Source organism: Penicillium oxalicum, chromosome II (genome assembly GCF_001723175.1).
Source record: "Penicillium oxalicum strain HP7-1 chromosome II, whole genome shotgun sequence".
NCBI classification, from domain to species: Eukaryota; Fungi; Ascomycota; class Eurotiomycetes; order Eurotiales; family Aspergillaceae; genus Penicillium; species Penicillium oxalicum.
The window spans coordinates 4416903-4442723 of NC_064651.1; the positions used below are offsets into that span (position 1 = coordinate 4416903).

General features: G+C 50.9%; 10 protein-coding genes and 2 non-coding genes across 12 annotated transcripts; 7 read left to right on the forward strand and 5 right to left on the reverse strand.

The window, feature by feature from the left end:
• Positions 1-415: 415 nt before the first annotated feature.
• Positions 416-1741, reverse strand: POX_b03392 (Phospho-2-dehydro-3-deoxyheptonate aldolase AMT16; the record flags this gene model as incomplete). Its single annotated transcript, XM_050112289.1, has 4 exons — positions 416-570; positions 648-1553; positions 1613-1667; positions 1736-1741. 4 exons carry the CDS (start codon positions 1739-1741, stop codon positions 416-418), a joined length of 1122 nt encoding a protein of 373 aa, XP_049972635.1.
• A 448-nt stretch (positions 1742-2189) lies between these two features.
• On the reverse strand, positions 2190-4914 carry POX_b03393 (uncharacterized protein; the record flags this gene model as incomplete). Its single annotated transcript, XM_050112290.1, has 2 exons — positions 2190-2408; positions 2464-4914. The coding sequence occupies 2 exons, from the start codon at positions 4912-4914 to the stop codon at positions 2190-2192; spliced, it is 2670 nt and encodes an 889-aa protein (XP_049972636.1).
• Positions 4915-6363: 1449 nt separating this feature from the next.
• Positions 6364-7641, forward strand: POX_b03394 (uncharacterized protein; the record flags this gene model as incomplete). Its single annotated transcript, XM_050112291.1, has 1 exon — positions 6364-7641. One exon carries the CDS (start codon positions 6364-6366, stop codon positions 7639-7641), a length of 1278 nt encoding a protein of 425 aa, XP_049972637.1.
• Positions 7642-8165: 524 nt separating this feature from the next.
• On the reverse strand, positions 8166-9488 carry POX_b03395 (Cytochrome c1; the record flags this gene model as incomplete). Its single annotated transcript, XM_050112292.1, has 5 exons — positions 8166-8434; positions 8488-8885; positions 8960-9022; positions 9151-9308; positions 9420-9488. 5 exons carry the CDS (start codon positions 9486-9488, stop codon positions 8166-8168), a joined length of 957 nt encoding a protein of 318 aa, XP_049972638.1.
• A 1291-nt stretch (positions 9489-10779) lies between these two features.
• Positions 10780-10851, reverse strand: POX_tR050. Its single transcript has one exon. It is a non-coding gene; the product is annotated as a tRNA-Arg (tRNA).
• A 208-nt stretch (positions 10852-11059) lies between these two features.
• POX_tR049 lies at positions 11060-11131 on the forward strand. Its single transcript has one exon. It is a non-coding gene; the product is annotated as a tRNA-Arg (tRNA).
• Positions 11132-12040: 909 nt separating this feature from the next.
• POX_b03396 (Sulfite efflux pump SSU1) lies at positions 12041-13548 on the forward strand (the record flags this gene model as incomplete). The annotated part of the gene is made up of 5 exons (XM_050112293.1): positions 12041-12156; positions 12237-12605; positions 12674-12970; positions 13050-13335; positions 13408-13548. 5 exons carry the CDS (start codon positions 12041-12043, stop codon positions 13546-13548), a joined length of 1209 nt encoding a protein of 402 aa, XP_049972639.1.
• An 896-nt stretch (positions 13549-14444) lies between these two features.
• On the forward strand, positions 14445-16136 carry POX_b03397 (uncharacterized protein; the record flags this gene model as incomplete). The annotated part of the gene is made up of 1 exon (XM_050112294.1): positions 14445-16136. One exon carries the CDS (start codon positions 14445-14447, stop codon positions 16134-16136), a length of 1692 nt encoding a protein of 563 aa, XP_049972640.1.
• Positions 16137-16714: 578 nt separating this feature from the next.
• POX_b03398 (Cysteine dioxygenase) lies at positions 16715-17499 on the forward strand (the record flags this gene model as incomplete). The annotated part of the gene is made up of 3 exons (XM_050112295.1): positions 16715-17011; positions 17065-17323; positions 17387-17499. The coding sequence occupies 3 exons, from the start codon at positions 16715-16717 to the stop codon at positions 17497-17499; spliced, it is 669 nt and encodes a 222-aa protein (XP_049972641.1).
• Positions 17500-18164: 665 nt separating this feature from the next.
• Positions 18165-20990, forward strand: POX_b03399 (uncharacterized protein; the record flags this gene model as incomplete). The annotated part of the gene is made up of 3 exons (XM_050112296.1): positions 18165-18252; positions 18314-20603; positions 20720-20990. 3 exons carry the CDS (start codon positions 18165-18167, stop codon positions 20988-20990), a joined length of 2649 nt encoding a protein of 882 aa, XP_049972642.1.
• Positions 20991-22143: 1153 nt separating this feature from the next.
• Positions 22144-22972, forward strand: POX_b03400 (uncharacterized protein; the record flags this gene model as incomplete). The annotated part of the gene is made up of 2 exons (XM_050112297.1): positions 22144-22380; positions 22448-22972. 2 exons carry the CDS (start codon positions 22144-22146, stop codon positions 22970-22972), a joined length of 762 nt encoding a protein of 253 aa, XP_049972643.1.
• Positions 22973-23314: 342 nt separating this feature from the next.
• Positions 23315-25767, reverse strand: POX_b03401 (Eukaryotic translation initiation factor 3 subunit B; the record flags this gene model as incomplete). Its single annotated transcript, XM_050112298.1, has 4 exons — positions 23315-23743; positions 23805-25338; positions 25421-25613; positions 25695-25767. The coding sequence occupies 4 exons, from the start codon at positions 25765-25767 to the stop codon at positions 23315-23317; spliced, it is 2229 nt and encodes a 742-aa protein (XP_049972644.1).
• Between the last annotated feature and the right edge of the window lie 54 nt (positions 25768-25821).

Consider the following 25821-nt stretch of genomic DNA (forward strand, 5'->3'; position numbering starts at 1 on the left):
CGAAGCACACGTATTGCTGCCACCTTTGAAGTGGAAAGCCGACGGGAGCCCTTTCATCCTCCTCTCCTTTTGTTTTGACCGTGTCGTTGGGAGATGAGCCCTCGACTGATGTCACGCAATCTGCCATGTATACACTTCCATTTCTGCAACTATGATGAACCCGCACATATATTAATGAAAGTTTGATTACTCGATCCAGTCAAATGACAATGTTGGTCACCACCATTCCTATCCTTTCCAGTATCTTTCTGTTTGTGAAGCTAGTTCCGCACCGTGTTAAATTTTTTATGGGGGTAATCAAATGCACATATTATAACCCGTAGGCATCAACCGCGGTCCGCTCATGAATGTCTTTCTACCCCATGGGGCGTCGACGTGAATGGCAAAGACAATAAGAGAAAGCAACCAAAGCACTTTAAGCGCTACCGTTGAGTTTCTCCCTCCGAGCACGTACGGCCTGAGCCAACGTCTCTAGTGTTGTCTCGGTGTCCTCCCAGTTGATGCAGGCGTCAGTAATGCTCACTCCGTATTTGAGACCAGCCTTGCCCTCGGGCGGGACTTTTTGGTTGCCTAAGAAGTTGATCAGGTTAGCCATCCCTCGGGTTCTAATGGTCTGTTTTTTGTGAACATCGCAAGAGAAAGCTTACCCTCGTTGATATTGCTCTCAATCATGACACCCATGATTGCAGTTTCGCCCGCGGCGATCTGCTCACTGAGCACTTTGGCGACCTTGGGCTGGTTCTTGTGGTTCTTCTCGGAGTTACCATGGCTGCAGTCAACCATCAGACGAGGAGCGACACCCTTGGCCTCCAGCTTGGCCTTAGCTTCCTTGATGCTAGCGGCATCATAGTTGGGGCCCTTCTTGCCGCCACGGAGAATGACGAAGCAATCCGGATTGCCAACGGTTCCGACGATGGAGGCAACACCAGGCTTGGTGACTGAAAGGAAGTGGTGAGGGTGTTGAACGGCGCCAATAGCATCGATTGCGACATCGAGCGAGCCGTCCGTGCCGTTCTTGAAACCGACGGGGAAGGACAGACCGGAGGCCAGCTCACGGTGAACCTGAGACTCGGTGGTCCGGGCACCGACCGCACCGACCGAAAGACAGTCGGAGAAGAACTGAGGGGAGATGGTGTCAAGCATCTCGCTGGCAATGGGCATACCCTTGTTCGTCAAATCGACGAAGAGCTGTCGAGACACGCGCAGACCCTTGTTGATTTGGAAGCTGTTGTCGATATCCGGGTCGTTGATCAAGCCCTTCCAGCCAACTGTCGTTCGGGGCTTCTCGAGATACGAGCGCATGACGATCAGAAGGTCATCAGCGTACTTCTCCTTCATTTTCATCAATCGATCGCAGTATTCCAAAGCCATCTCCGGGTCGTGAATCGAGCAAGGGCCGATCACGACCATCAGACGTTGCCTTTCGGTATCAGTACCATGCACGATCGCAACCGCTTCCTGACGTCCCTTCAATACGCTTTCCCGCGACTTCTCCGTCAAGGAGATTTCATGCTGAAGAAGGTTGGGGGGTGTAAGGGGATTATAACCGCGGACTGCAATAGTGTGTGAGCACGGCGGAATCACAGATTAAGAAAATTTTGAGGCATCATACTTCGTGAATCTTCCAGGTTGTTGTGGTCCCCGACATGGGGATTTTCAATGAAGAACTGCCATTTTGGTTCGAGTCAATGCTGCGACGATGACGATGGTGAGTCGAGGTGAGGGGTCATCTTACCGACATAGTGGGGTGGGGTGAGTTGGATGGAGGCTAACAGAAAAGAGGGGGTATTTTTCAAAGGTCCGTTGATCAATATCTTCTGAGTGAGGTGAAGTCGATGAAAAAATAAAAGTATGGTTAAAAGAGGAGAGCAAATCCAATCAAAAAGCCTTAGAGACACAGTTTGGAAACTTCAAAATAAAATTTTGAAGGAATGCGGTGGTCGAGAAGCAAGATATGACTCAATCTCGAGGACGCGGCCGACACGTGATTTTCGGTGAGGGCTGCGCCCATCTGCCGTCAACAACAGACGCAATTTGGATTTGTGAGCTGTCAAATTCTGATCGCATTGACAGGCCCTGGGATACCGTTAACGATGCCTTCCGAATGATAGCTTTGTAAAAAGTCTTGCTTGGAAGATGGTACGACTGCCGCCTTCGAACTGTAACTCGTCCCCATATTGAGAGGCTTTCTAGAACAGCTTGTCATCGGTGCCCTCGAGATCTTGTCTAAGTTCTCGGCAAATTTCAGCGTGCTGTTCATTGACAAGGCAGACTTGCTGCTGCAGTAGATGCATTCGTGTCTGTTGCGCTCGTGCTACGTCATTGAGAATGCGCTGGCATCCTTGCCGGTAGATCTGCAACACGCTTTGCAGAGTCTGCTTTTCCGCGGCAAGCTGTTTTGAAAGATCCTATGACGGTCTTTCAGAACGATGTCAGAAGGAAGGATGGCTATTCTTGACTCACTTGATTATTTTTCACCAATAAGCTCTGAGCATTCTCTTGGGCTGCCTGTAGTTTTGAGATCCAGTTCATGTCGCTGCAGATGCCCTTCCAGCCAATTGAACCAGGCCCAAGATTTGTGTCCTCTGTGGCTGAAGACTTTTCACGAATAGCGCTATCGCGGGCTTCAGAGGGGGTGCTTCTTCCCTGAACAGTTCCGAAGCACATCTCAAAGTCAGTTTTTATCAGCGTAGCTGCACAGTCGCTAGATGTCTCGTTACGACCACATTTACTATCAACGCGGTCATTCTTTTCCGAGCTAATTTCTGGGTCGCTGCATTGAACTTTGAAGGTGCCTGCGTTGATATCTGGTCGGACCAATCTGGCCTTGACCATGGGACCTGGCGTAAGTTCCGTCGGTTCGATTCCGTATTCCATGAACATGTCTCGCTGGAACTTGGAGTATCTCCTCCGGCCCTGAGACTTGCTGCCGGCGCAGTGGCAGTCAGAATCTTCGTCGCAGTCACTGGAGCTGGAGCTGGAGCTGGAGCTGAAGATATTAATGTCGTTGGTCACACGAGAACGAATATTCGCCGTTTCTTGTGGGTCCCAGATTGCACCTTGTACGCCTTTTTGAGGACAGAATCGGGGGCTGCCATTGAGGTCTACGATGCTACCCCGTGCAATTGATTTTGAGCATTCTAAACGAGGATCTGCGGGTACCTGCCGATCTGTTGAAGAACCTTTGCTCTCACTTGTTCGACATACCGGCGGTGGCCTGTTACCGGGTATCGATGGGCTCTCCTCCTGTAGGCTGATATTAGGATTGACCGCAGATGCGTACTCAGGGCGCTGGTCGTCTGGGGTGGACCGAAGGGGCTCAACCGAATGGGCTTCGAACCTCTTTGGTGTGGCAACCGCATCTGAGTTACGATTTGATGTCCATGTCGACTCTTTACAGTCGTCCAATGTGTGGATGTGATCCAAACCTTCTTTCTCTGATAAGATTTCTGGCAGCCTCATTGGAGACATGGCAGAAGGCTTTCGAATGAGGACCTCGCTTGATGGATTCCTTTGCAAGCTCTTGTGAAGGTCTGAAAGTCCACCTTTTTTGCTGTGGTCCTTATGCTTGGGGTTGAAGTCAGGCCCAGGGTGCCCGGCCCGTTGCCGTTCAGGAACTGAGCAGGGAGCCTTTTGAGATGCAGAACATCGATCGGGTAGGGCAGGGCCGATGGATGAGCTTTTGATGATAATGGGCGACTGGGGATCTTCCACGGAGCAAACGTAGAGGGGAGAAACCTGTCGAGTTGAATGGGCTTTGAAAATCGCATCTTTGAGTTTCTGCCCGACTGCAACACCTCGGCCATGCAACGGTATCTCTGATTTTCGCTGCTCACCAGATGGAGGCCAGGCGTCTCCTCTGGGACTAGCTGACTTTGGCGGTAATGAGGAATTACTCGAAAGTTCAATATAACCTGCCGCCTCTGCAACGATTCGATGATTGTTGTCATTGGAATCAAGCATGGGGAACGAAGCGACAAGCCTTGGAATGGAGTCACTTGTAAACGCGCCGTGCAAATGCTCCCCCTGTAACTGTGATATCGGATGGCCGGCTTTGGAAAGTCCAGACGAAGTCTCGGTCCTCATGGCAAGGCTGGAGGTACAGGCGGCCTTGGAAGACCTTTGTTTGGTCGTCACCTTTCTACGTTTTGTCCTACTCGGCTTGACGTTTGGTGCACGGCGTTTTTTGGTTTCGTTTCCATTCAAATTTGTCTTGAGCGCAGTGGCATGTTGCCCTTGGGCAAAGTTTTTCTCTTCCGTGGGTGATTCATCCTCGTCTGTCGGACGCAAGTCTTCGCTCCAGTCAACTTCCTCTCTCGATCTGTGAGGAGGACCCCTGTGGCAGGGAAATGTTGATCTTGTTAAGTCTACTGCCTTTTGCGTGGCTGACCCCGGCGATCGTCGGGTATCATGGCGGGTCTTGTGGTTGACGGCTTGTGTGTCCTCGATGTCTAACTCGGCCTGTAAGGCATCGCAAGAGCCGCTGTGGCTGATCACAGTCACAGGATCACGAATGTCTGAGATAAAATCTCTTTCCCCATTCTCTGCTTTGAATGGGATTGGAACTTTCAAACTTTGCGATTGCGCTTCCAGATCGGGTGACGCCTTCTGTTCCAAAGCATTCTCTAATTTTCCGTGGTGCATGATATCCTCAGGATCGAAAGTGTCATGATTGCTTGACGACGCATTGAGATGATGATCCCTGTTCGTTTGCTCCACACTATCCTGATGGCTCGCGGGTAGCTTCTCTGACTGCTTGGTGAAGTCCCGCTTATCTGAATGCTCTTGGTGGCCCACCCTCGTGTCACTCGACTTCACGATTGACATGTCTTTCAAAACGGTTTCTCGGTCCTTGGCGCGTATCTCATTGAGGGGATCGAGATGAAAGATGACGGTGGAAATTGCCATAGACATTGTTTCAGTTCATCGGGAGCTGAAGAGCAAGAGCTTGGACCTCTCAAATGACAAGCGGATTGTTTCACAACCGGTCCGCGTTCTCGAGTGCAAGTGTCAGAGTGAGGTGGGCAAGTGGTCAAGCAGTCACGTTATACCAAAGGCCGTGGCCCTCGGAGCAGCTCCTTCCTCTTGATGCGGCCACGTGCCCTCGGCTTTCCTCGCCCTTTCTTTCCGCCCCTTCTTCTCGTCGTAATGTTCCTTTTAAGTTTGTCCTGCGATGCTCAAAGTACCACTGATTTCTCATCTTCGCCGGGTCCAGCAACAAGGCCCGTTTCTCCAAGGAGAAAAGAAATTTTTTGCATTTGTACTCTCCATATTTGTTCTCCTCGACTCATTTAGCAAATCTCCAAGCGTCGATACATGCCTTTTCAGTGATTAGAGGTGTCACAGAGATCCATTCTTCAAAGAAAATTCTGGCTGCGTGAGAAGTGGAGTGTTTTAGTCACCGAGCAGCATTCTTTAATATCAACCCAAGATCCCGGCCGCGCCCTTTGGACTCCCCTCAACCTATTACTCGGGGAGCTGAGAATCGTAAGAGATTTTATCAAGTATGAAGGGCTTGAAGGAGATCAGAGAAAAGTTACATAGGAGAATAACACGGTGGTCGATTGTAGTAACAGCAATTTGTAGGGGTAGATAGGCAGGATCAGAAGCGGATCATAAAGTACGTTGAGTCTGCAGGTCACTACAAGTATCTCTCACGGGTACTTGTCCTTTCGTCATAGTAGCCCTCAATCTTAGTACCTTAGGTGTGTCATGTATGTACTTACGGCCATGATCTATGGTAACCATAGCAGGAAATCGGATGAAATAGTCCACGCTCATGGGTATAAAGAGCGCTATGGCAGCCAGGAATGAATATCCTTCGCTTCCTTGACTACGACGATGCGTACTCCATAGACATACTGTACACTATAGAGTATATGTGGCAGGCCGAGAGTCATGCAATTCGTAAATTGGTATGTGCTCCTCCACAGTCTGTAGTCATGTGGACTAGTACTGGTCGTCTCCGGGATAGACAAGTTGGGTGCTCTGCCGCCAGTCGCCGACTCGCCGCCCTCGGGATCGGGCAGGTAGTCCATCCGGGCTCGGACCTGCCGCCGAGGGTGGCGATTATTAATCGCGGAATCCGGGGCTGCCGCGACGCGAGCTGCTTACGGAGAGGTTGAGGCGCTTTGATGCCTGGCAGGCACGCTGTTGACGCTAGTCGGTGCCTGGTTTTGAGGCTGAGATTATTGCGGTTGTTGTCCTTTTTCCAAATCATTGAGAAGACACCCATTTGACGAACAGGTGGGCGACAAATACAATTCGTCGTGATTATCGGTGATCTCTATCAGCTTCCGGCAGTACGTATTCTTCTCGAATCGAGAAGGGCTCTCTCTCTCTATCTCTCTCTCTCTCTTGAATATGACTTCAAACGACCGTCGACGGGCGGATGAGGAGGAGGCTCCACCCGATTCTTCACATCATTTCAATGCGATCGAGCCATTGAGACGGCTAGAAGCTGCTCTTCCACTTGGAAGTGCTCAGTCTGCTCCCATCGATGCGACTATTCTTCCCACCACAACTTCGGCACGGCGACGGGCCTCCGTCGTCTCGTCCGCTCTCGACGGAGACATTCACCTGTCAGAAAAGGTCGCCGAGCAACAAGAGAGCGGACATGCTTTGACCGGCACGTCTGCAGAGCAAGAGACGGTGCTGTACCTAGCATACGGCTCAAATCTCGCCTCTCAGACTTTCCGTGGAATGAGAGGAATCAAGCCGCTGTCGGAGATTCCAGTGCTCATACCAGAGCTTCGTCTGACCTTTGATCTTCCAGGCATTCCCTACGCTGAGCCGTGCTTTGCGGGCACGCAGTATCGGGATCCTGACTTGCCCACTGATGCAGAGCCACATCAACACGGCAATGTGTCTGAAACTGAGGACGACATGGTCTCTGAAAAGGCACCGCTTCTGTCAGGTACACAAGAAGTGCGGAGGACGGAGGCGAGCCGGAAACGATGGCACAAGCCTCTGATTGGGGTTGTGTACGAGGTCACCCTGGCTGACTATGCAAAAATCATTGCGACGGAGGGTGGTGGACGCGGCTATCGAGATGTGGTGATCAATTGTTACCCCTTTGCCGAAGGATTCAAGTCCACAGATCCCGTCCCGGATCATCCTGATACCACGCCCTTCAAGGCCCACACGCTTCTGTCACCCGGTGCCGATGATGCCCGGAAGAGAATAGAAGCGGCCAAACGTGGTCATTCTGCTGTTGATGCTTCAGTTACATGCACGTCTTCTTCAAAATCCTCCTTTTTCAGTGATTTTGCGCCACAAATGCGTCCGGACCCTGAATATGCGCAGCCTTCTGCTCGCTATCTCAACCTTCTGGTGACTGGCGCCGCCGAGCACGATCTCCCCGTGAGCTACCGAGAGTACCTATCTCAAATTCATACCTACAGAATCACTACAGTCCGCCAGAAAATTGGCAAATTCGTGTTCGTTGGTCTGTGGGCACCTGCGATTCTCTCCCTTCTAACTTTCTCGAAACGGTTCGCCGGCCCTGACGGACGAAGCCCACCATGGCTAGTCAATTTGTCGAATATTCTGATCTCCGCTATGTGGTACACGTATGACATGTTCTTTAAACCAGTGTATGGCGACGGGGAGCGGACGTTGGGTGATGTGCCATCGATTTAATGTCTGAGAGCGTCCTAAATTCTACATACACATATTTGATGTACTTACTGCTCTTTGCGTTTTTGGTGCTTACTGGGACAAGGAAGCTCAGACGGAATGCCGTGTATATAAGGATGTCTAGCCAGAGCCTCGGTCAATTTGGGGTCAATTTGGGGTATGTAATATTTGTTTTTTTTCAGTGCGTCGGGAATCCTACTATCGACATCCAGAATAGCAAGTGAGTGGGGAAGAGTCGCTCCAAAAAGAAAATCGACAAAGGAAATTAAATTCAGTTGACTCCCTGAGCACACAGTTTTCGGACGGGGGCAAAAAAAGGAGTTATATCTAGGGTACAGATACAGGTGTGCTGAGAGCGTTCTAACAAAACAAAGGGAGACCGCGCCCCTAGACACAAAAACAAAGTGAAAGAGATCTTTCTGTGGCAAAGACCGGACGGGCAAGAATACACAGTATGGCCAAACAGTCATACAACATCGCCAGTCTTTCCCATTTTCCAACTCATACAGGCTTCGTAACCATCCCGTTTAGCGGCGAGGGGCGATGGGAGGGCTGTACACAATCTTTCGCGACTTGATAGGGGCCCACTTGTAGCGCTTGACCCAGATACTGATCGCGAAGAGACCGGTCAGGAGGGTAATAGCCTTGACACCCATCTTCTTGCGGTCATCCATCTCGGGCTCAGCAGCCCAGTTCAGGAACTCAACCACGTCCTTGGCCATCTGGGAGGTGGTGGCGGGAGTGCCGTCCTCGTACTCGACGACACCGTCGTAAAGGACACGGCCCATGGCGATACCTACACAACGGTTAGGGAGTGAGACCGTGAAACAAGAATAAAGGTCAACTTACCGGTGCCAGGGAAGTAGGGGTTGAAGTTCATGCCCTCGGCGACGGTAGCACCAGCGGGGGCCTCATCAGGGTAACCAGTCAGAAGGTTGAAAACGTAGTCACAGCCACCGTGACGACCCTTGATGATCAGGCTGAGATCTGGGGGAAGGGCACCACCGTTGGCGGCACGAGCGGCTTCATCGTTCTTGTAGGGAGCGGGGATGTAGTCGGACAGCTTGCCGGGACGCTTCTCGATGTCGCCCTGGTCGTTAGGCTCGGTGTCGTACTCGTTCTCCTCGGCCATCGCCTTCATCTCATCGACGGTGTGCATGACACCGACGAACGAGCGCCAGGGAACACGAGTGAGGGAGTGGCAGCTGGCGCAAACTTCACGGTAAACCTGGAAACCACGACGAAGGCTGTAAAATAAGTAGCCTCCGATTAGCTTGTTGCGCAAGTCTCTTTGGACTGTCCTGAATCGGGAAGCACTCACGCGGCGTGATCAAAGGTCTTGTTGAAGCGCTGGTGAACCCAGGGATAGTGAGTGGCGTGCAGACTGTAAGGAAGAACGGATAGTCAGTCGTCGATCCGGGCGCAGAAAAAGGACCGCATGCCTCCCAACTCTCTATGGCGAAGAACCAGTGCGGCCTTGATTTCATCAATTGATGGGAATGTGACACTCACCCCTCCTCGGCAGGGGTCATGGCGAAGGCCTCTTGACCATAGAGGTGGTAGTACCAGGCGGCGGAACCGGCAGCCGCGGCGGTAGCAAGCGAGGCAGTGAGGGTAAGGTAGAAGGGGGAGCTTGCGGCATCGGCACCGGCAGCGGTGGATGAAGCACGCTGTATCAGGGAGTCATTCGAATCAGTACTGTCGTTGATTACTCATGCATCAAGGCGATTGCCCATGTTGGCGCAATCCCCATGGTTTGGATAGGATGGATGAGAGCGTACCGTGGACTTGCCGACAGGCTGGCGAGCAAAGGCCCGGGCGGCCACGCGTGGAAGGGAACGGCCCAGCATGACGAATTCGGTCCCTCCGATCAATTGACGATGGATAGGAAAGGGTGAGATTCGCTTCGAGCGAGACGAGGAGGGAGGGGCGTGGGACGGAGTGGGTGCACAGAAGAGGTGCTGTCAAGAGTTGTGAGTTGAGGTCGACGGTCAAGTTTCTCGCTGGGGGCAGGATTGGGTAAAACCCTCCCTCTGATTGGTCACGCTTGGGCGGCCGAGCTGACTTCGGTGAAAACCGGCTCCGTGATGGCCTTCAGAACTAGGCCACTATTTAATCACGTGTCTATCGGACCGCAATCTCGCCTTCATTCTGTCGAGCAGGGGGATCTCTCATTGGGCGATCTCTCCAAGTTCATCGCAGTAGCACTGTGGTTTTTTGTGATACTCAACTGCGCCTTGATCTGCCTGCTTGGGCGGTTCAGAAGCCAAATAAGGGGTATTCTTTCATCTCTTGCATCAATGCTATCAGTCCATTGATCCTAGCCAGAGCATTGTTCTATACATCTGGTTATTATCAGTCAGGTGCGCTTGTATTGTACCTGCCATCGTTGATAGTACCGTAGTAATTGATGCATTTTGCCACTGGACGAGATCGAGAAACCTACTCATTTTCTTCCGGTCAGTGTTAGAGGCAAAATCGGATTTCCGGGAAATCACGTTTACGTCCAGTTTTTCAAAGTCGAGACAGTCGCAGCAGGAATCTAACCTACGTATTTGTTCCAGTTTTCCTAGCTGGGGTCACATCAGCACAGACAGATTTGGTCGGGTTTTGCGGCCAGCGGAAACAATAACGTGAGGCAACTAGGTGGTGTTTGGTATCTATATTATTCTGCTGGGCACCGAGTCCGAGGTCGGTGACCCACTGAACCTTAGCATAGGTTAGACCCCAGCAGGGCTATCAACCCAAATAGATCTGCTCGAAACAAAGGTATTAGTCTATAGTGACCCACTGCAGGAAGGGATTCGTGGGTTCCCAGACAGCGGGTGGCTGTCAACTACAAGGAGTTATCCAGCGCCTACCTACCTTTGATCTCAGCGGAGAGATATGTCCCGATGATCAGTCTGGTCTGTCTATTGTTAGGTTGAAATTCCCGCTTTCGAGCAATTCTGCGTAGAGTCACCTGCACGCTGTTTATTGATCAATGAAGTTGCGGTCCCTGGCCGCAGGCTTCTCAGTGCAGCAGACTATTTCCAGATGATTGCATGAAATTGCGATAAAAAAGACTGATAGTCGCCATTCCAAAGCAGTAGGACACCATCAGAAATGAACACCATGATTCAATCAGGAAACCAAAAAGAATGAGCGACGCAGGGATCGAACCTGCAATCTCTTGAGCCGAAATCAAGCGCCTTACCATTAGGCCAGCCGCCCTCGATGACTAATAAACATATATTTCTGCATTATGTTCAGACCAAAACCTCAGGCAGCTCGTCATCCTGAGATTCCGTCTCATGGATCGATCTGATCAGCCCACAAAACACTCGAATGAGAGCTTTTTCTGTGGTGGCCGACGTTCGACTAACAAATTAAGCATTTAAGTAGAATCATAAAGCAAACTAATGCAGTGTTATTCCATCGAGGGCGGCTGGCCTAATGGTAAGGCGCTTGATTTCGGCTCAAGAGATTGCAGGTTCGATCCCTGCGTCGCTCATTCTTTTTGGTCTCCTGATCCAATCTTCCCCTCAGCCTGAGGCAATAATGAGACATCATTGAACTTGTCGCGGTGGTTTTCCCGGGGATTCTCATCAATACCCGGAGGATGAAGAAGCCATAATCCCTTGTTTTTGACTCATCGAATTACGGGCGATTCATTCTACTAGAACTTCATTTGATTGCTCGTGTCTGCTATCTGTACCGGATGAGAACGATCCATGTATCTATATCCGCTGGCCAGTGGTCTTGGGCATCCATGATACCAAGAATATGTCTTATATATAAATCAACGTATGCCAATCCATACCTGGAGAGAAATAAGGCTATTGGCCGTCGTTTGTCTGATCTACAATTCGACATAAGGATCTGGACTTGCTAGGTAGGTAGTAGGTATTACAGCGCTTTGCCACTCAGTCTCGATAGACTACAGCTGTAATGATTTTGGTGGGGGATTTGCCAACTAGTATGTTTCTGTCGATCGATGACCGGCAGCTATTCAAAGCTCATGCAATGTCTTTTCTCTCCCCAGGGTGATTTCTGTTAGAATTCCGGGGACTGAAATTGTGAGAATCGCCGTATCGGACGGGATCCACGGCGACCCAGAGGGCAAATTCCAGGCAGAAGATGCCAGAAATGGGCGAGCGTAATCACGAACGTTGGCTTTCCCCGGGCGTTCTCGGCCGATATTGATTTCTTCGGTCCCCGACCACATCTTGAAAATTCTCTTTGTAAAAGACATGGAAATGACTCAGTGTCCCGTATTTCAAGTGATGAGTCCCTCTGACATATTCTTAAACATCTCGACGAGCCTACAAGACAAGCGTTCCCTGACATCCATAAGCACTGCAGGTACAGCACTTTTGCCCAATCCCTACCTTTTCTGAGCACAACACAAGAAAAGAGTATGATGGAGTGCAGTCAAGAAACCCCAGCTTCTGGTGATCCTGCAGCACATGCTGAACAGGTGTATCTGCCAAGACACGACCAAGGTTGGCGTCGAGCCGTTCGCAATTTCACCCCCGCGTAAGTATACAGCTCGATGTGTATACATTCGCTTTCCGTCGATCAAATAAGATGTTCTAACTCTTCTTCCTTGGAAAAAGCTGGTTCTCTGTGAACATGGGAACGGGCATTGTTTCGATCCTCCTCAATACCTTGCCATACAATGCTCAATGGCTCTACTATCTTTCGATTGTTATTTTTGTCCTGAATGTGGTTCTGTTTGTGATCATACTTGCGACTACATTACTTCGGTACATACTCTATCCGGAAATCTTCAGGGTCATGATCAATCACCCTGTGCAGTCCCTGTTCCTGGGAACATTCCCCATGGGTCTGGCGACGCTCATCAATATGTTCTGCTTTGTTTGCGTGCCTGCATGGGGGTCAGGGGCTGCCTTTTTCATCTGGGCCATTTGGATCTTCGATGCCGTGGTCTCTGTTGTTGTTGCGATTGCAATTCCTTTCATATTGTAGGTGGCATTCTCCAGATACCTACGTATGCTCATTTTCCAAGGCTCACAATCCGCCCGAATCGCAGGACAACTAACCAGGGTGCCTCGGATCTCTCGTCTATGACCGCAGCATGGCTTCTTCCGATTGTGTCTTGTGTCGTCGCGGCTGCCTCTGGGGCTATTGTCGCAGACGTCCTGCCCAGCGCATCGCTCGCCCTGGCGACCATCCTGGCCAGTTACATTCTCTGGGGCATCGGAGTCCCTCTGGCCTTGATGGTTATATGTGTTTACTTGCAACGCCTCATGTTCCACAAACTACCACCAAAAGCGATGCTCGTCAGCGTCTTCCTTCCCCTTGGTCCACTAGGCCAGGGTGGATTTGGGTGAGTCTCACTGTATATTGACCTAAAATCGATTTATTTTTGGGGCACGATCTTTTCTGCTAACAGTCTTGTCTGTCAGAATTCAACGGTTGGGCAAGGTCTCTCAGAAGATATTCCCTCAAACCCACACCTTCGGCTCCAATACTGGTGACATATTCTACAGTGTGGGATCAATGATCGGCATTTTCATGTGGGCCTTCGGACTGGTGTGGCTTTCCTTTGCAGTTGCTACCTTGCTCGTAACCAAAAAGTTCCCGTTCAATATGGGCTGGTGGGCGCTGACCTTCCCGTTGGGAGTCTTCACCACATGTACCTGTACTTTGGGGAGCGATCTCCCATCGCGTTTCTTCTCCATCCTTGGCACGGTATGTAAAAGATATTGCTGTGAAAATTTTGATGTCAATATGTGGCTTTATGGCTGACATTTAGTGTTCAAGATTTTCTCTGTTGCTGTCGTGTTGATGTGGCTGGTCGTGAGCTTCCACACGATCAAGGGTGTTGCCCGCGGTGACATATTTGTTGCCCCATGCTTGAAAGATCTCAGAATCGCTGAATCGCGCACAAACGAAAAAGTATGAAGCAGGAATACACCCGAGGGTAGATAGAAGAGAGAAAAAAAGAGGAAAAATCTGATTTCGTACCTTAGCGACATGGAGAACATTTGAATTGAAGAGTTGGAACCCTAATCGAGTGCTCGAGACATAGCGAGATCGCGCGCACAGGACCGCCCGCATCAATTGAATGGATTTGGTTCAAGGTGGAAGCCGCATACCTCAGGCAAGTTCAACGTGATGTTATCCGTTCTACCACTACCCGATATGGGTGCGGGTACAGTTATGATAATTGGCCATGTGGAATGTAATCCAAAGTGACAAGAGGAGCGAGTCCAGGGATTTGGTCATCGAGTCAGTCCAGTTGGAGCATTCAGTGGTACGCGCTATACCCTCGCCAAGGGACAGCGGCCGGTGCACGCAAGGGATGGGTCAATCGCCGACTGCTCTATCACTTGGCCCGCGTCAGATGAAGTGTCAATTTAGCGGGAGAAAAGAGACTACATGAGATATTTTATGGACCGTGGGTTTGAAACGCATGCTATATCGATACTATGTAATATAAACATGTTAGAATTGTCCACTAGTCCCCATCACGTCAACCGCAATGAGACATAGAAATCCCTCTCAAGAGTTTAGTGAATACGGGGGCGGTCGCCTCGCCGCCTCGCCGGAGATTGCTTGAACCCAAACCCCGAGACCACACCGAACCTTCTGACGTAAATTCTCGCACCACACTGTACACGCCGCCCAACTTTATGGCGAGGACCAAGAGAAGTGGGCTAGTATCACTGGCATGCACCGAGTGTCGAAAACAGCATCTGAAGTGTGATGCACAGAAGCCAACGTGCTCACGATGTGCTCAACAAGGATGCTTCTGCCAATACCTCCCTTCGCGGAGAGGGGGACACCGAAAGCCCCGAATGAGCACCGATAGCCATGCCCCGTTGTCCAGCACTACAAGCGATCTCAATGTCACTCCGTCGCATGATCTTACTCCGGGGTTGACAGGTGACATGCAGCCTGACTATCGTTCCCCCCTGACCTTGCCAGTCCAGCGTGCTCAACAGCCTGATACACCAAACGGCACTCCTGTACAGCGTGCGACAAGGCCTATCTCTTGGTCGATGACCACTCCGAGGGTTCGATTGAATCAGGAGCAGTTTCAAACCATAAGAGACCCCTGGACCCCTGATGATCGGTCACTGCGACTCTACTATGAAAATTTCCATATCGCTCACCCCATTTTGGTGCCCAGTGCGGTCTATCATGACCGAGAATACCCGCGCTTCCTGCAGATGGTGGTCAACTTTGTGGGATCTCACTACTTGCCATCGAGTCCTAGCCAAGAAGAAAAAGACAGAATTTTCACAGAACTGACTTGCAACACCGACCAATCATCATGTACAGTCCAAGCCTGGCTTATCTACTCAATTGCGATATATGCCCGTGGAGAGTGGATGGAGGCGCAGGACGCCCTCTCGCGAGGGATAGCGATCGCTTTGGAAATTGGCATGAACCGACGTGAATTTGCGGCCAGTGTGCAGCCCGAAAGCAGCATTGAGGCAGAAAGTCTTCGCAGAACTTGGTGGGAGTTATATGTGACCGACATTCTCATTGAAGCCCCGTCCAAAAGCAACACATTCCATTGCAGCACAATGACCCCAGAGGTAGGCTTACCGTGCGAAGAATCAATATACACCGGTACTGGTACCTGTGAGATCCCGACTCCCCAAAAAGTCCTTGATTTCAAGCGCCGCATTTTTGCGCCCGAAGAGACCGTCTTCTCGTCTTTCAGCTATCGCATCGAAGCCACCGACATTCTCTGCAGAGCCCTTGTACTGAGTAAACTGAAAGATTATCATCGTGATCATCTGCAGGCGGTCGAGAATGCTCTTGTGAGCTGGATAAACCATTTACCAGCAAAAAAGCTTGACATTGTCGACTCCTACGGCAACATCGACGAGATGATGTTTCAAGCGCACATTACAATCGCTTATGCGACAATGCTTCTCCACCTACCGCGCAGTGATCTCCAGCATGTTCTTTCTCAGGCCGATGAAAAGTTCTGGCCGGTCGCCTCTCGGCATTTGGCTTCTACACTGAATCGCCCGGTCCACAGTATCAAGGCCACAGAGGCTTCGAGACGAATATCAGATGCAATTTCCCTCTGTCCTAATGTTCTCAAACACTCGCCCTTTGTGATTCCTGCCTTGGCACTCTGCGGAATGATCCAATTAGCAACATCCGTTAAGCATACCGAAGAGTGCTTTGACCACCACTACAACCGAGTCACCCTGATTCTTGGATGCCTCAAGAGTACAAAACGGATATGGGGCCTTGCTGATGCCGCGTATAACCACCTGCGTACATCTGCAGCAGATGCTCTGTCGGACTCAATGGAGCGATGGTGCACCGAGCCCCTCCGCAAATTCTTTCCTACAGACTCAACGCCTACGACTGCGGATCGTACAGCTACCCAGCCTCCGCGACCCATACCTGCTGTCTCTGAAGGTCATGATTTGAGCTTTCCGCCAATTTTGCCACCATTCGTTGATCCAACGTGCTACAATGATTCGTTCTTCACGACTATTCCGGACTTTGAAATTTGCTGAAGAAGAAATATGTAGCTATGAGATATTGTTATACCAATGAGGAGAAATTTGGGTCAAGATGTGATCGAATGAACTCTTGAACATGCGTGGAACATAATTCAAAGTATCCTGAGGAGCCCTGCCCCGGTGAGAGGCAATCACATTATAAATACCGATATGCTTTCGTAGAGCGCGAGAGACAGCTCTTGTCAGTCGTATGACGATGCAAATGACCACGGGAAACATGATTTCGTCACCTTTGACGGATAATTGCACCTGACTGGCCTGGACACGCGGATCCTGATTTCCATTACTCTACAAAATCCTAATCCGGAAGGCACGAGGAGCACGTGATATCCAGATAAAGATCTAATCTCGGAGCCTGGTTAGGGGCAATGTGTGTAGGTTTCAATCGCCGAATGCACCCTCCGAGCTCGGTCGGCGATTGCACGATACTTATCATCGCGCGTCGTTCATATCACCAACAAATGTTCCCTAGGACATTCAATCTCAAACGATCCTGTTAAACCATATCGAACAAGGAAATCCAATCCTTCCCATCAATTCTCAAACGGAATATCACTCAAAGTTTCGACAAAATGCTTCCCCTTATGGTTTCGTTTTCTCCAACCACCAGCAAGCTTGACAAAGGATCTGCGAGATCTTACCAGCGAACCAAGCGACGATACCGTCTGAATGAGCTTGTTCAAGATATCAAACAACATTTGGGCCATTCAGGGGGCATCTCCTCCGAAGACGTCGACTCGAACTACCTGAGATCCTTATTGGAAAAGTACATCTCGGACCCTAGTGACTGGATTCAGTACTTCAACAATGACCGTAGCAAGAACTACACCAGAAATGCGATTGAAAATATCAACCACAAAGCGAATATCGTGAGTCCCTCTGTTTCTCTCCAGGTGACGAAATCATTCACTAACAGACGAAGCTTCTTCTGGTGTGGAACCCCGGGAAAGGATCACCAATTCACGATCATGCAAACGCCCATTGTATCATGAAAGTGCTTGCGGGAGAACTTCACGAGACCGTCTACAAGTCCCCTGAACACAAGCCTGGAGAATGCAAGCCATTGGAAATCAAGTCTTCAACCACATTCAGTATGAATGAGGTGACCTACATTTCTGATGACATTGGTCTCCACCGAGTTCACAACCCTAGCAGCGATCAGATTGCTGTCTCGCTACACCGTGAGTGCACGTCCAAGACACCTGTTCAAAGAGATCAAAGTAACCATGTCATTATTTTCATAGTCTACACGCCTCCAAATGCTGCTGATTACGGTTATCACATCTTCGATGAAGCCACAGGGTCGGCCTCTCATGTCCCACAGGCGCGCTCGTATCTGAAGCCGCAAGACATCTAACAGAGGATTTCAAAAATTTTGAAGATAATTCGAACAAGCTGGCTTGTCCAGATTGCTACAGCTGTTCCCATGATCGATGCTTGCCCAGTGTTTTTTGATGCCTTTGCTTTTTGCTTTTCAAGATATCCCCATCTGTATCGTGTACTTAGCTTTCTGAGATGTCCCATCCAGAATTTAATCAAGGTGTTGCTTTTATGAATTCCAAGAAATGACGAGGCCTTTGTCCCTCCTTATGAGTATTACTTGGTCTTCCTGGTAAAATGAAGCTGTCGTGATTTTTTTTTCGACCATTCTCTCGTCCCCACTTGCAGCCTCGGTTACCCTAATCGCAGTCTGCGGTGAGTACTGCCAGCCTTTGGCTGGGCGGTGTCCCCAGAGAATGGTGGACTACGGATGGTAGCTACAATCCCGACCCGTAGTCTCGACATTCCGGCACCCTAGCGAGTCCAGGCTGTCTCAGTCTCTCCTTCAACAACTCGAGGCATCGGGTGAGGAGCCAAAGCTGGGATAGTTTCTGGAGTGTATCGTGATCTATCAGAGCTATTGCTGGTCGTATTGAACTTCACCAAAGCTGAACCCTTTGCGGCCCCACCCCGCACATGTTTCGTATTTGACCTGGCAATGAAGATCGAGGGACATTTATAATGTCGAGCGGGAAAAAAAGCATGCGACCGGCGCAGGCGCGCAGGGATGTGCTCGCGTCGCTGCGCATGGCCTCAATGGAGGAGATTGCGCGGGCCTCGCTGCCCGCTGGTACGTTGGGAGGCTCCTGCACCATGTGAAACGCCGCATACTCATACATTGCATTCTTTAGAAATTATGACTTCCATTTTGGATTACTTAGACCCCGTTGACCTCATTCGAGCTGCACGATCGAGCAAACTGTTGCATGAAATGGCATATGACGATACGCGATGGGTTCAACTATTGAAGCGGATTGGATGTTGGAACGAGGCAGATGCGCGGAAACACGTTGAGGCGTCCTATGGAAAAATTGCCAATCCGCATCTTGGAGATCATGATGGTATGCCTGCACAAGAAGGCGGTGTAATACCATCTATACTGGTCGAACCAGCCCCGGTCCCAACGGTGCAGGAGGTGTCTGACGGATTCGACAAAATTGACTTGGTCAATACGAGCTTGATATCTACACCGGAGGTGGAGGATGGAAACGACCCGGATCTCGTGATATTGAAATCTGCAAAATCAATACGGGGCGAGGCACGGCAGCAGTATGGAAGAATTCATGGTGCTCTAGCGCCGTTCTACAGCGACATCGCACAAAAAGGTCCCTCAATGGACAATTTGGTCTTCACCCGATATAAAGATCCCCAATCACGAGCACAGATGCTGTCGCAGCTGGTAGCGTTCTCAAGATCTGATATGACAGACGGTTGGCAGGATCGGACCGATCGTCTTGAGAGAACAGTAGCCTTGTTCGAAACGGCCTCTTTGAATGAGTTCCGGAACGCATACGAAGCTGACGACATCGATGAGAATATGCGAAAGTACGCCCATGTGCTCTGGACACTGAATGGTGGCCAAGGGGCTGTCGACGCATTCATTGACCATAACCATTTGATGACTCGTCGAACTGAGCTGGGCACCGTGGCAGACTGCATTGATGCGTCTGGAAAGATCAAATTGCAGCATACGCAAGCGTACTTTACGCGATTAAGCGTTGCCTTCAACGAGGAGATTGCTGTCATGAATCGAGCCTTTCCTCCTGAATTAGATGTCGCATCACCATTTTTGGAAAAAGTGGGAAAAGAGTTGCTCTATCCATTCCTCACGGCCATCTTCGACGAGCTGCATCGCAGCAACATGGAAGCATATCTCACCGCTGTCTCGGTGACCTTCGTACAGTGCCTCAATCTGTCCGAATCTCTCCTGCCCGTTAGAAACTCTGGCGAAATGTTCGACCAGTACTTGGACTCGGTCGTGATCAAGATTTTCGAGCCGCATATTGATCTGTATCTCGCGGAAGAACTCGACTTCTTTCGTAAGGGGTGCGAGGCTGCCATTGATGATTGGGACCGTCAACTCTCCGAGCAGGCTGCCTCTGCCGAGTCATTCCTCATGTCCAATATCAACCGCCAGGCTGACAAGCGAGATTTCCTCACGTCATTCAAAAAGGTGATTATGATGCCCGTGAACATTTTGCCGGGATTTTCGGGAAACAAAGCCACGAATGGTGGGCCCGCGACTGGCCCCGAAGTAAACGGCGCCGTTGCATCTGCAGCGAAAAACCCGAATCGATTTTCTACCATTGCGTCTCCAGCAACACCGACGTTAGAGGAGGCCCCTACTACGGAGCTAGCTGCGAAGGCGGCGATCATGAAGACAAAAATGGAGGGTATCAAATCCCTGTTCAGCATTGAAATCGCTCTGAATCTCGTGCATTCAGCCAAGTCCAGTCTAGAAAGAGCGGCGCAATTTGTACGCTTGGGCGGAGAGTACGGACGGGCGGCGAAGCGTCAATGCGAGGCGATCTTTGTCGCTCTCCTCCGTCTGCTTGGTCATCGCCACGTGATTGTTGGCTTTGACAAAGCTGTTGATCATCTCTCCAACTATCGGCCACGAGAGCAGGAAGAGCGCGATTCTTCGGGGGTGGAGCCCCTGGTGACCTTCTTGGAGCTGGTCAATGTGGGCGACCTCATTTTGCAGATGGTGGATGTCTTCTATGAGCAAGAGCTGATCGCTACGAGGTTGACGGATCGGCAAGACTTTCTTGACCCTGCCGTTAAAGAGAAGAAAAAGTTTGAGCAGATGCTGGATGAACGTGTGGCTGCAGGCCTCAACAAAGGCATCGATGTCCTGATGGAGGAGGTAGATTACATGCTCGCGACACGACAGCTTGCGACTGATTTCAATCCCGGCGTCTCCGCAGATCCTCACCGACAGACAATGGACGTCGGCATCAGTCAAGCAGCGGCGGCCGTGGTCGATGTTGTTTCGTCCCATACACAGATGTTGGTCGGTAGTACCGACAAGAGCACCCTGGACGTGTTCAACCAGGAAGTCGGTCTGCGCCTGTTCACTGCGCTCTGTAAACATCTGAAGCGACAGCGAATCAGCGTCGAAGGCTCTCTGAAGCTGATCAGGTATGTAACATTTGGCATCCTCGCCAAAACCCTGCTTTATTCCACTCCCTCTCTCTCTCTCTCTCTCTCTCTCTCTCTCTCTCTCTCTCTGACCACGGTACTAAATCCATCACTAGCGACATGAATCATTACTTCAAGTTCGTTCAAAGCCTTCGAAACAACGAGCTTTTGGTTTATTTCAAGGCCTTCCGTGAACTGGCTCAGATCTACTTGATTGATCCATCTGACGCCAAAGAACTGGCAACCATCATTGCCGACGCCGATCGGTTTCACGGCATCTGGCGGGTGGAGGAAGTCTTGGAATTTGCGGAGCGCCGAGTGGACTGGTATCAGGTCAAAGGAGATGTAGAGCGAGCCATGTACGGCGCCAATTGTAGCATGATGTAACTGTAGATATTTCCCAAAGATACCCCTCCCGGCCCCGGGCATTGCATAGCGGTCAGTTAGATTGAGTTTCAGCCATTTCATGAGCAAGATTCGATGCAAGTATTCTCGTCCTCTCCAACTCCTCCAGCGTGCCTCTGCACTGCAGAGAAAACTCGCAGTACACAACAGTCAGGAGTGTCTGCTAAGGCTCCCCGCATAAGATTTTGGCCGAGCTTCTTCATCAAGGTGGGGGAGGTGTTTGTTGATGATGGACAATCATTCCCATGGTAGACTTGGCCATGGAAAGGTGTAACTGAGAGGCATGAAGCCACTTCTGAAAAATCAGATATCTGGGCATACGAATATCACGGACTTACCAAGAAGGAAAATAAAGTAATCAAGTGAGATCTAATTCACATGGTGCCCACTTCCCCAACTGGAATCATTTCTAAGCAGGAAAGGCTACACCTGACGTCAGAGCGGATGTGTGGTGGCTGCACTAGAACGTCTTCGAACGGAGTTATTCTTGACCAAGTAGTCCGACTTGAGTGAAAGCAAAGCACTACCGTATCTGCCGGCCATCTTCAGCTCCACCGATTTGACAAAGTAAGTGAATTCAATCTCTCTGCATCACATTCCAGCTGGACGGGCAAGGAACCATTGATCGTCGCCATGTGGTGTGAGGAATGCGGCCGATTCTCGGGTGAACAGTACCAAAGATCGAAAGATCTCCGTACCAAACTCTGGGCAATCCAATTGTGCAAGAAACTACGTTTTCTGGACGTTAAAATCTTGAATCCTGTAGAAAATGCTGACATGTGCCTTGGATAAACTAGCTCTACAGGCGACTGGCCGCTAGAATCTTTGGATCAACGCTACTGTTGTTTCTTGGGCCTTCGATCAGGCTGCTAAATCCCGCCAATTTGCCAGGATTGGAATCACGTCTAAAACCAGACTAGCCCACCTGCCAATGGTCCTGGAACTGTTCTGAGAAAATAATAATCGTAGAGCCTTGACCAAGTGTGGAAAATACATCCACAGTTCGAAGCTCTCTTTTCTCGTGGAAACATACGCACAGCCACCTGAGCGAAAGATGATTCCGACTTTGAGAAATTGGAGATGTCGGACTCTGCTCCAGCTTTTGGTCCTCACCTGTCATATCTTGACAGATGTCATGGCCGAAGTCAACACCGTCACCGTCTACAACACAGTGCAACGGACGACAGTTGCGGAGGCGACCCCGACGGCCCCGAAGCCCGCATCCTATACATCGCTCGAGGTCTTCCATGACACGATGCTGCGAGTGACCAATGATTTTCGAAAATTGCATGAAGCGAAACCTTTGACTTGGAATGATGAACTGGCGGAATACTCTCGCAAGTGGGCGGAAGGTTGCTTGTGGAAACACTCGGTACGTAAGAGGGTTGCTTGCTGATTGAGACTCGTCGAGTCGGTACTGATTCGACCCCATCGTCCAGGATGGGCCCTATGGCGAGAATCTGGCATTTGGCTATCCGAATGCTTCAGCTGCGGTGGATGCATGGGCCGATGAGGTCAAATACTACAATTTTAAGAAGCCCACGGGTTTCACCGAGGAGACCGGCCACTTCACGCAGCTCGTGTGGCAGTCTACCACGGAGGTGGGATGCGCAGCCGTCAATTGCGGATATGGCAAGGACAAGAGATCTGTTCAGAGGGGTAAGATCGATAGTCGGGCAGAGCGACTCCTGCCGCGAGACGATGAGGGTGATACGCGGGCGCAAGGGTGGTTCGTAGTGTGTGAATACAAACCCCCGGGCAACATTGTGGGCGAGGACGACAAATACTTCAAGGAAAATGTCAAGCCAGCGAATCAGTCGTCGGCAAGCGCATCAACAACTGCTTCCGACAGCCAAGCTACAGGTGGCACTATGGCAAAGGCTGCAGGGAGCCCGAGATCCTGGATTTGGACTACGTTGGTGGCTTGGACTGTAATCGTCGTGGGGATGAGCCTCTACAGCTGATTCCCAGGAGATGCAGCTACCCTGATCAAGACTAGAAAGAACAGAAAAAGAAAGTCCAAGACAGATCACAAACTTTGTTGCGTTCGTAGGCATTCCTCATACTTTATCCACATTGCACATCAAGAGCTTGTGTCGGACATGCAGCTCAACCGAATTGATTTTTGAGAGCCCCCGATCATCAGCACAAAACCACGGCTGGATCATGAAAAAACAAACATGGGGCACGTAGAAAAGCCGGGCCCCAAAGGCATTGGACGCCGGTGAGAACAGAGAGAAAGGAAATCGAAAAGAGACACATTAGTTGCGAGAAAGAGATGCAGAGGGACGAAAGAGTTGGATTCATCAACCGATGACCTCTTCGGTCTCCTCCACAATCTCCTCGACAATCTCCTCCACCACGGTGTCGCCCTCCTGCTGGTTGACAGCAACGGCATCCTTGGCCCGCTTGGGGGAGTCGGCGTCCTCGGGCAAGCCGAATGCCTCGCGCTCCTCGGCCTGGATCTCCTTCTCCCGACGCATCCAAGCAAGCCACTCGCTGAGCACACGCTTGCGTTGCTCGACCACGGCAGTGTTGGCAATGTCGACAGCAAATCGGTCCTCCTCGTCGAATTCTTTCGAGTATTCGCGCAGATTCTTGCGGACCTGCTTCTGCTCCTCCTTGCTGAGGAGGGTGGGGGGACGTGGGCGCCAGAGGAATTGCTTGAACTTCTCGGTGGGGTTTTCGGACAGGGTCTGGCCGGCAAAGGTGTGCAAGTTCCAACCGTTTTCCATCTGCATAGAGTATGTTAGTTCTAGTCGCATCGTGAGGAAACGTAATATGAGGCAATCTTACCGAGTGAGTCCACACACTAGCACTGCTGACCACGTAACGACCTGTGGGGTCCCACTCAATGTCGGTAACACCGTAGTGCTCGTTGGTCTTCATCAATTGAAGGTTGGCGGCCAGATCCTTCTCAGCCTCATTCTTCTCGCCCTCGAAGTCCATGTCCCAGAAGTCAAGATCGAAGTTGGTCTGAGAGTGGACAGTGGCAACAACCACGAAACGACCCTTAGGGGACCAGTAGATACCGTTGCTGGTCTTCTTCTCAATGGTGCGGACGAGCTTGAAGTTGCCCGCTGTGTTGCCCTTCTTCTCGGGGGCGAAGAAAGAGACAGCAGTCTTGGGAAGGACTGCAGCACCGGTGGGGGCCTCGCCGTTTGTGATGACGACGAAACGAGACCCATTAGGCTCCCAGGAGAAGTTGATGACGGTATCCTTCAAGCTATCCACAACCTCGACTGGCACACCCTTCTCACGAACACGGAAGATCTCCAAGTTGGTAGCCATAGACTTCTTAGACTTGGAGTGACGGTCGACCTTGACGCACACGTACGCACCCTGGGATTGCCAGTGCAGCTTGACGTCAGAAACGTTGAAGAGGTTACGGGTGCGCACAATCTCCTTGGAGGGAACGCTCATCATGGCGACACGGGCAGGGTTGCTGCCAATCTCAGGTGTCCAGAAGCAAAGAAGCTGTTCATATTGCTTCACACCTTCACGGGTCACGGTAGCAGGTGACCACTCAAAGTCATTGACACCCTCGACCTTCACTGACGTTCGGCCGAGCAGGTTCATATTGGGCACCTCATAGATTGAAATGGATTGGCCCTGGAGCATGCGCGCAACATACTTCTCATCAGCAGACCACTTGAAAGCTGGCCACTGCACCTTCTTCTTCGGCTGAACGTCACCCTCAACTGCGGGACCACCGGCCAGATCATGGGAGACGAATGAGCGGAGAGGCTTGCCGGACTCAATATCCCACACAATGATGTTCTTTCCATCCTCCTCGAAGGTCAGAATGGGCTGACCCTCCTCAACCTGGATCGGGCGTGAGGACCATGTTGTGAGATAGCCCTCGAGCGGAGAGAATTCAACGAGTTGTACGAATGGGTGGGGGAACTGTTTCTGCTTGGAGAAGGAGGCACCACCCCAGAGCTGGACACCCTGAGGATGGACGGAGGCGAGGAAGGTACCCTTGGGGGACCACTGAACGAAGAGTTGTGTCCAGTGGGCGCGGTCGACCACATTCTCGGGTGGGTTGGACTTGTTGTTCCAGAAAACGCCGACCTTGTCACCGCGGTACAGGGCGAACTGATCACGGGCGTTAGCATCGGCCATCCAGGAGCGAAGGTGCTCCTTCTCCTTGAACGGCTCCAGCTCGGGAGCATGGTATTCCTCCTCAATGCGACCTTCCCGACCATATCGCTCAATATCCATGAGCTTGTTGACGGCAAGAGTGTGCTTCTTATCGAGAGGGACACCGTGCAGCTGCTTGACAGCGGCCAGGGCCTGTTCGGGCGTCTCGAACTCAACAAAGGCGAATCTAAAAATAACAATCACAACCTAGTCAATCATCTCATCCCCCTCAACGAAGTCGTCTTGAGATCCATTTTGCTGGTACGCACCCTTCAGACATGCCCTTGTCGTTGAGCGGCATGAAAACAGCATCCTCGGAGGTGTGACCCACGGTGTTGAGTTTTCTCAACAAGAACTTGACGAGTTTCTGGCGGCTATCCTCGGGCACAACAGGGAGGCCATCGACGACGACAAAAGTATCCAAACCCTCCTCCATCTTGACCTCGAACTGCTCCTTGAGGTCTGCCGGGTACACTCATTGTTAGGAGAGGGGTACACGCCACAAAACGGTCGGGGTTTTTGACCATGGGGGCTAGAACATACCAGAGAAGTCAATCTCCTCTTCCTCCTCCTCGTGGAAATCCTGCTCGGACAGTGTATCGAAGCTGGGCGCCATGATTGCGTGACTGGAGGCGACAGCCGTGATGGATCAAATCGGATTTGCGGACTT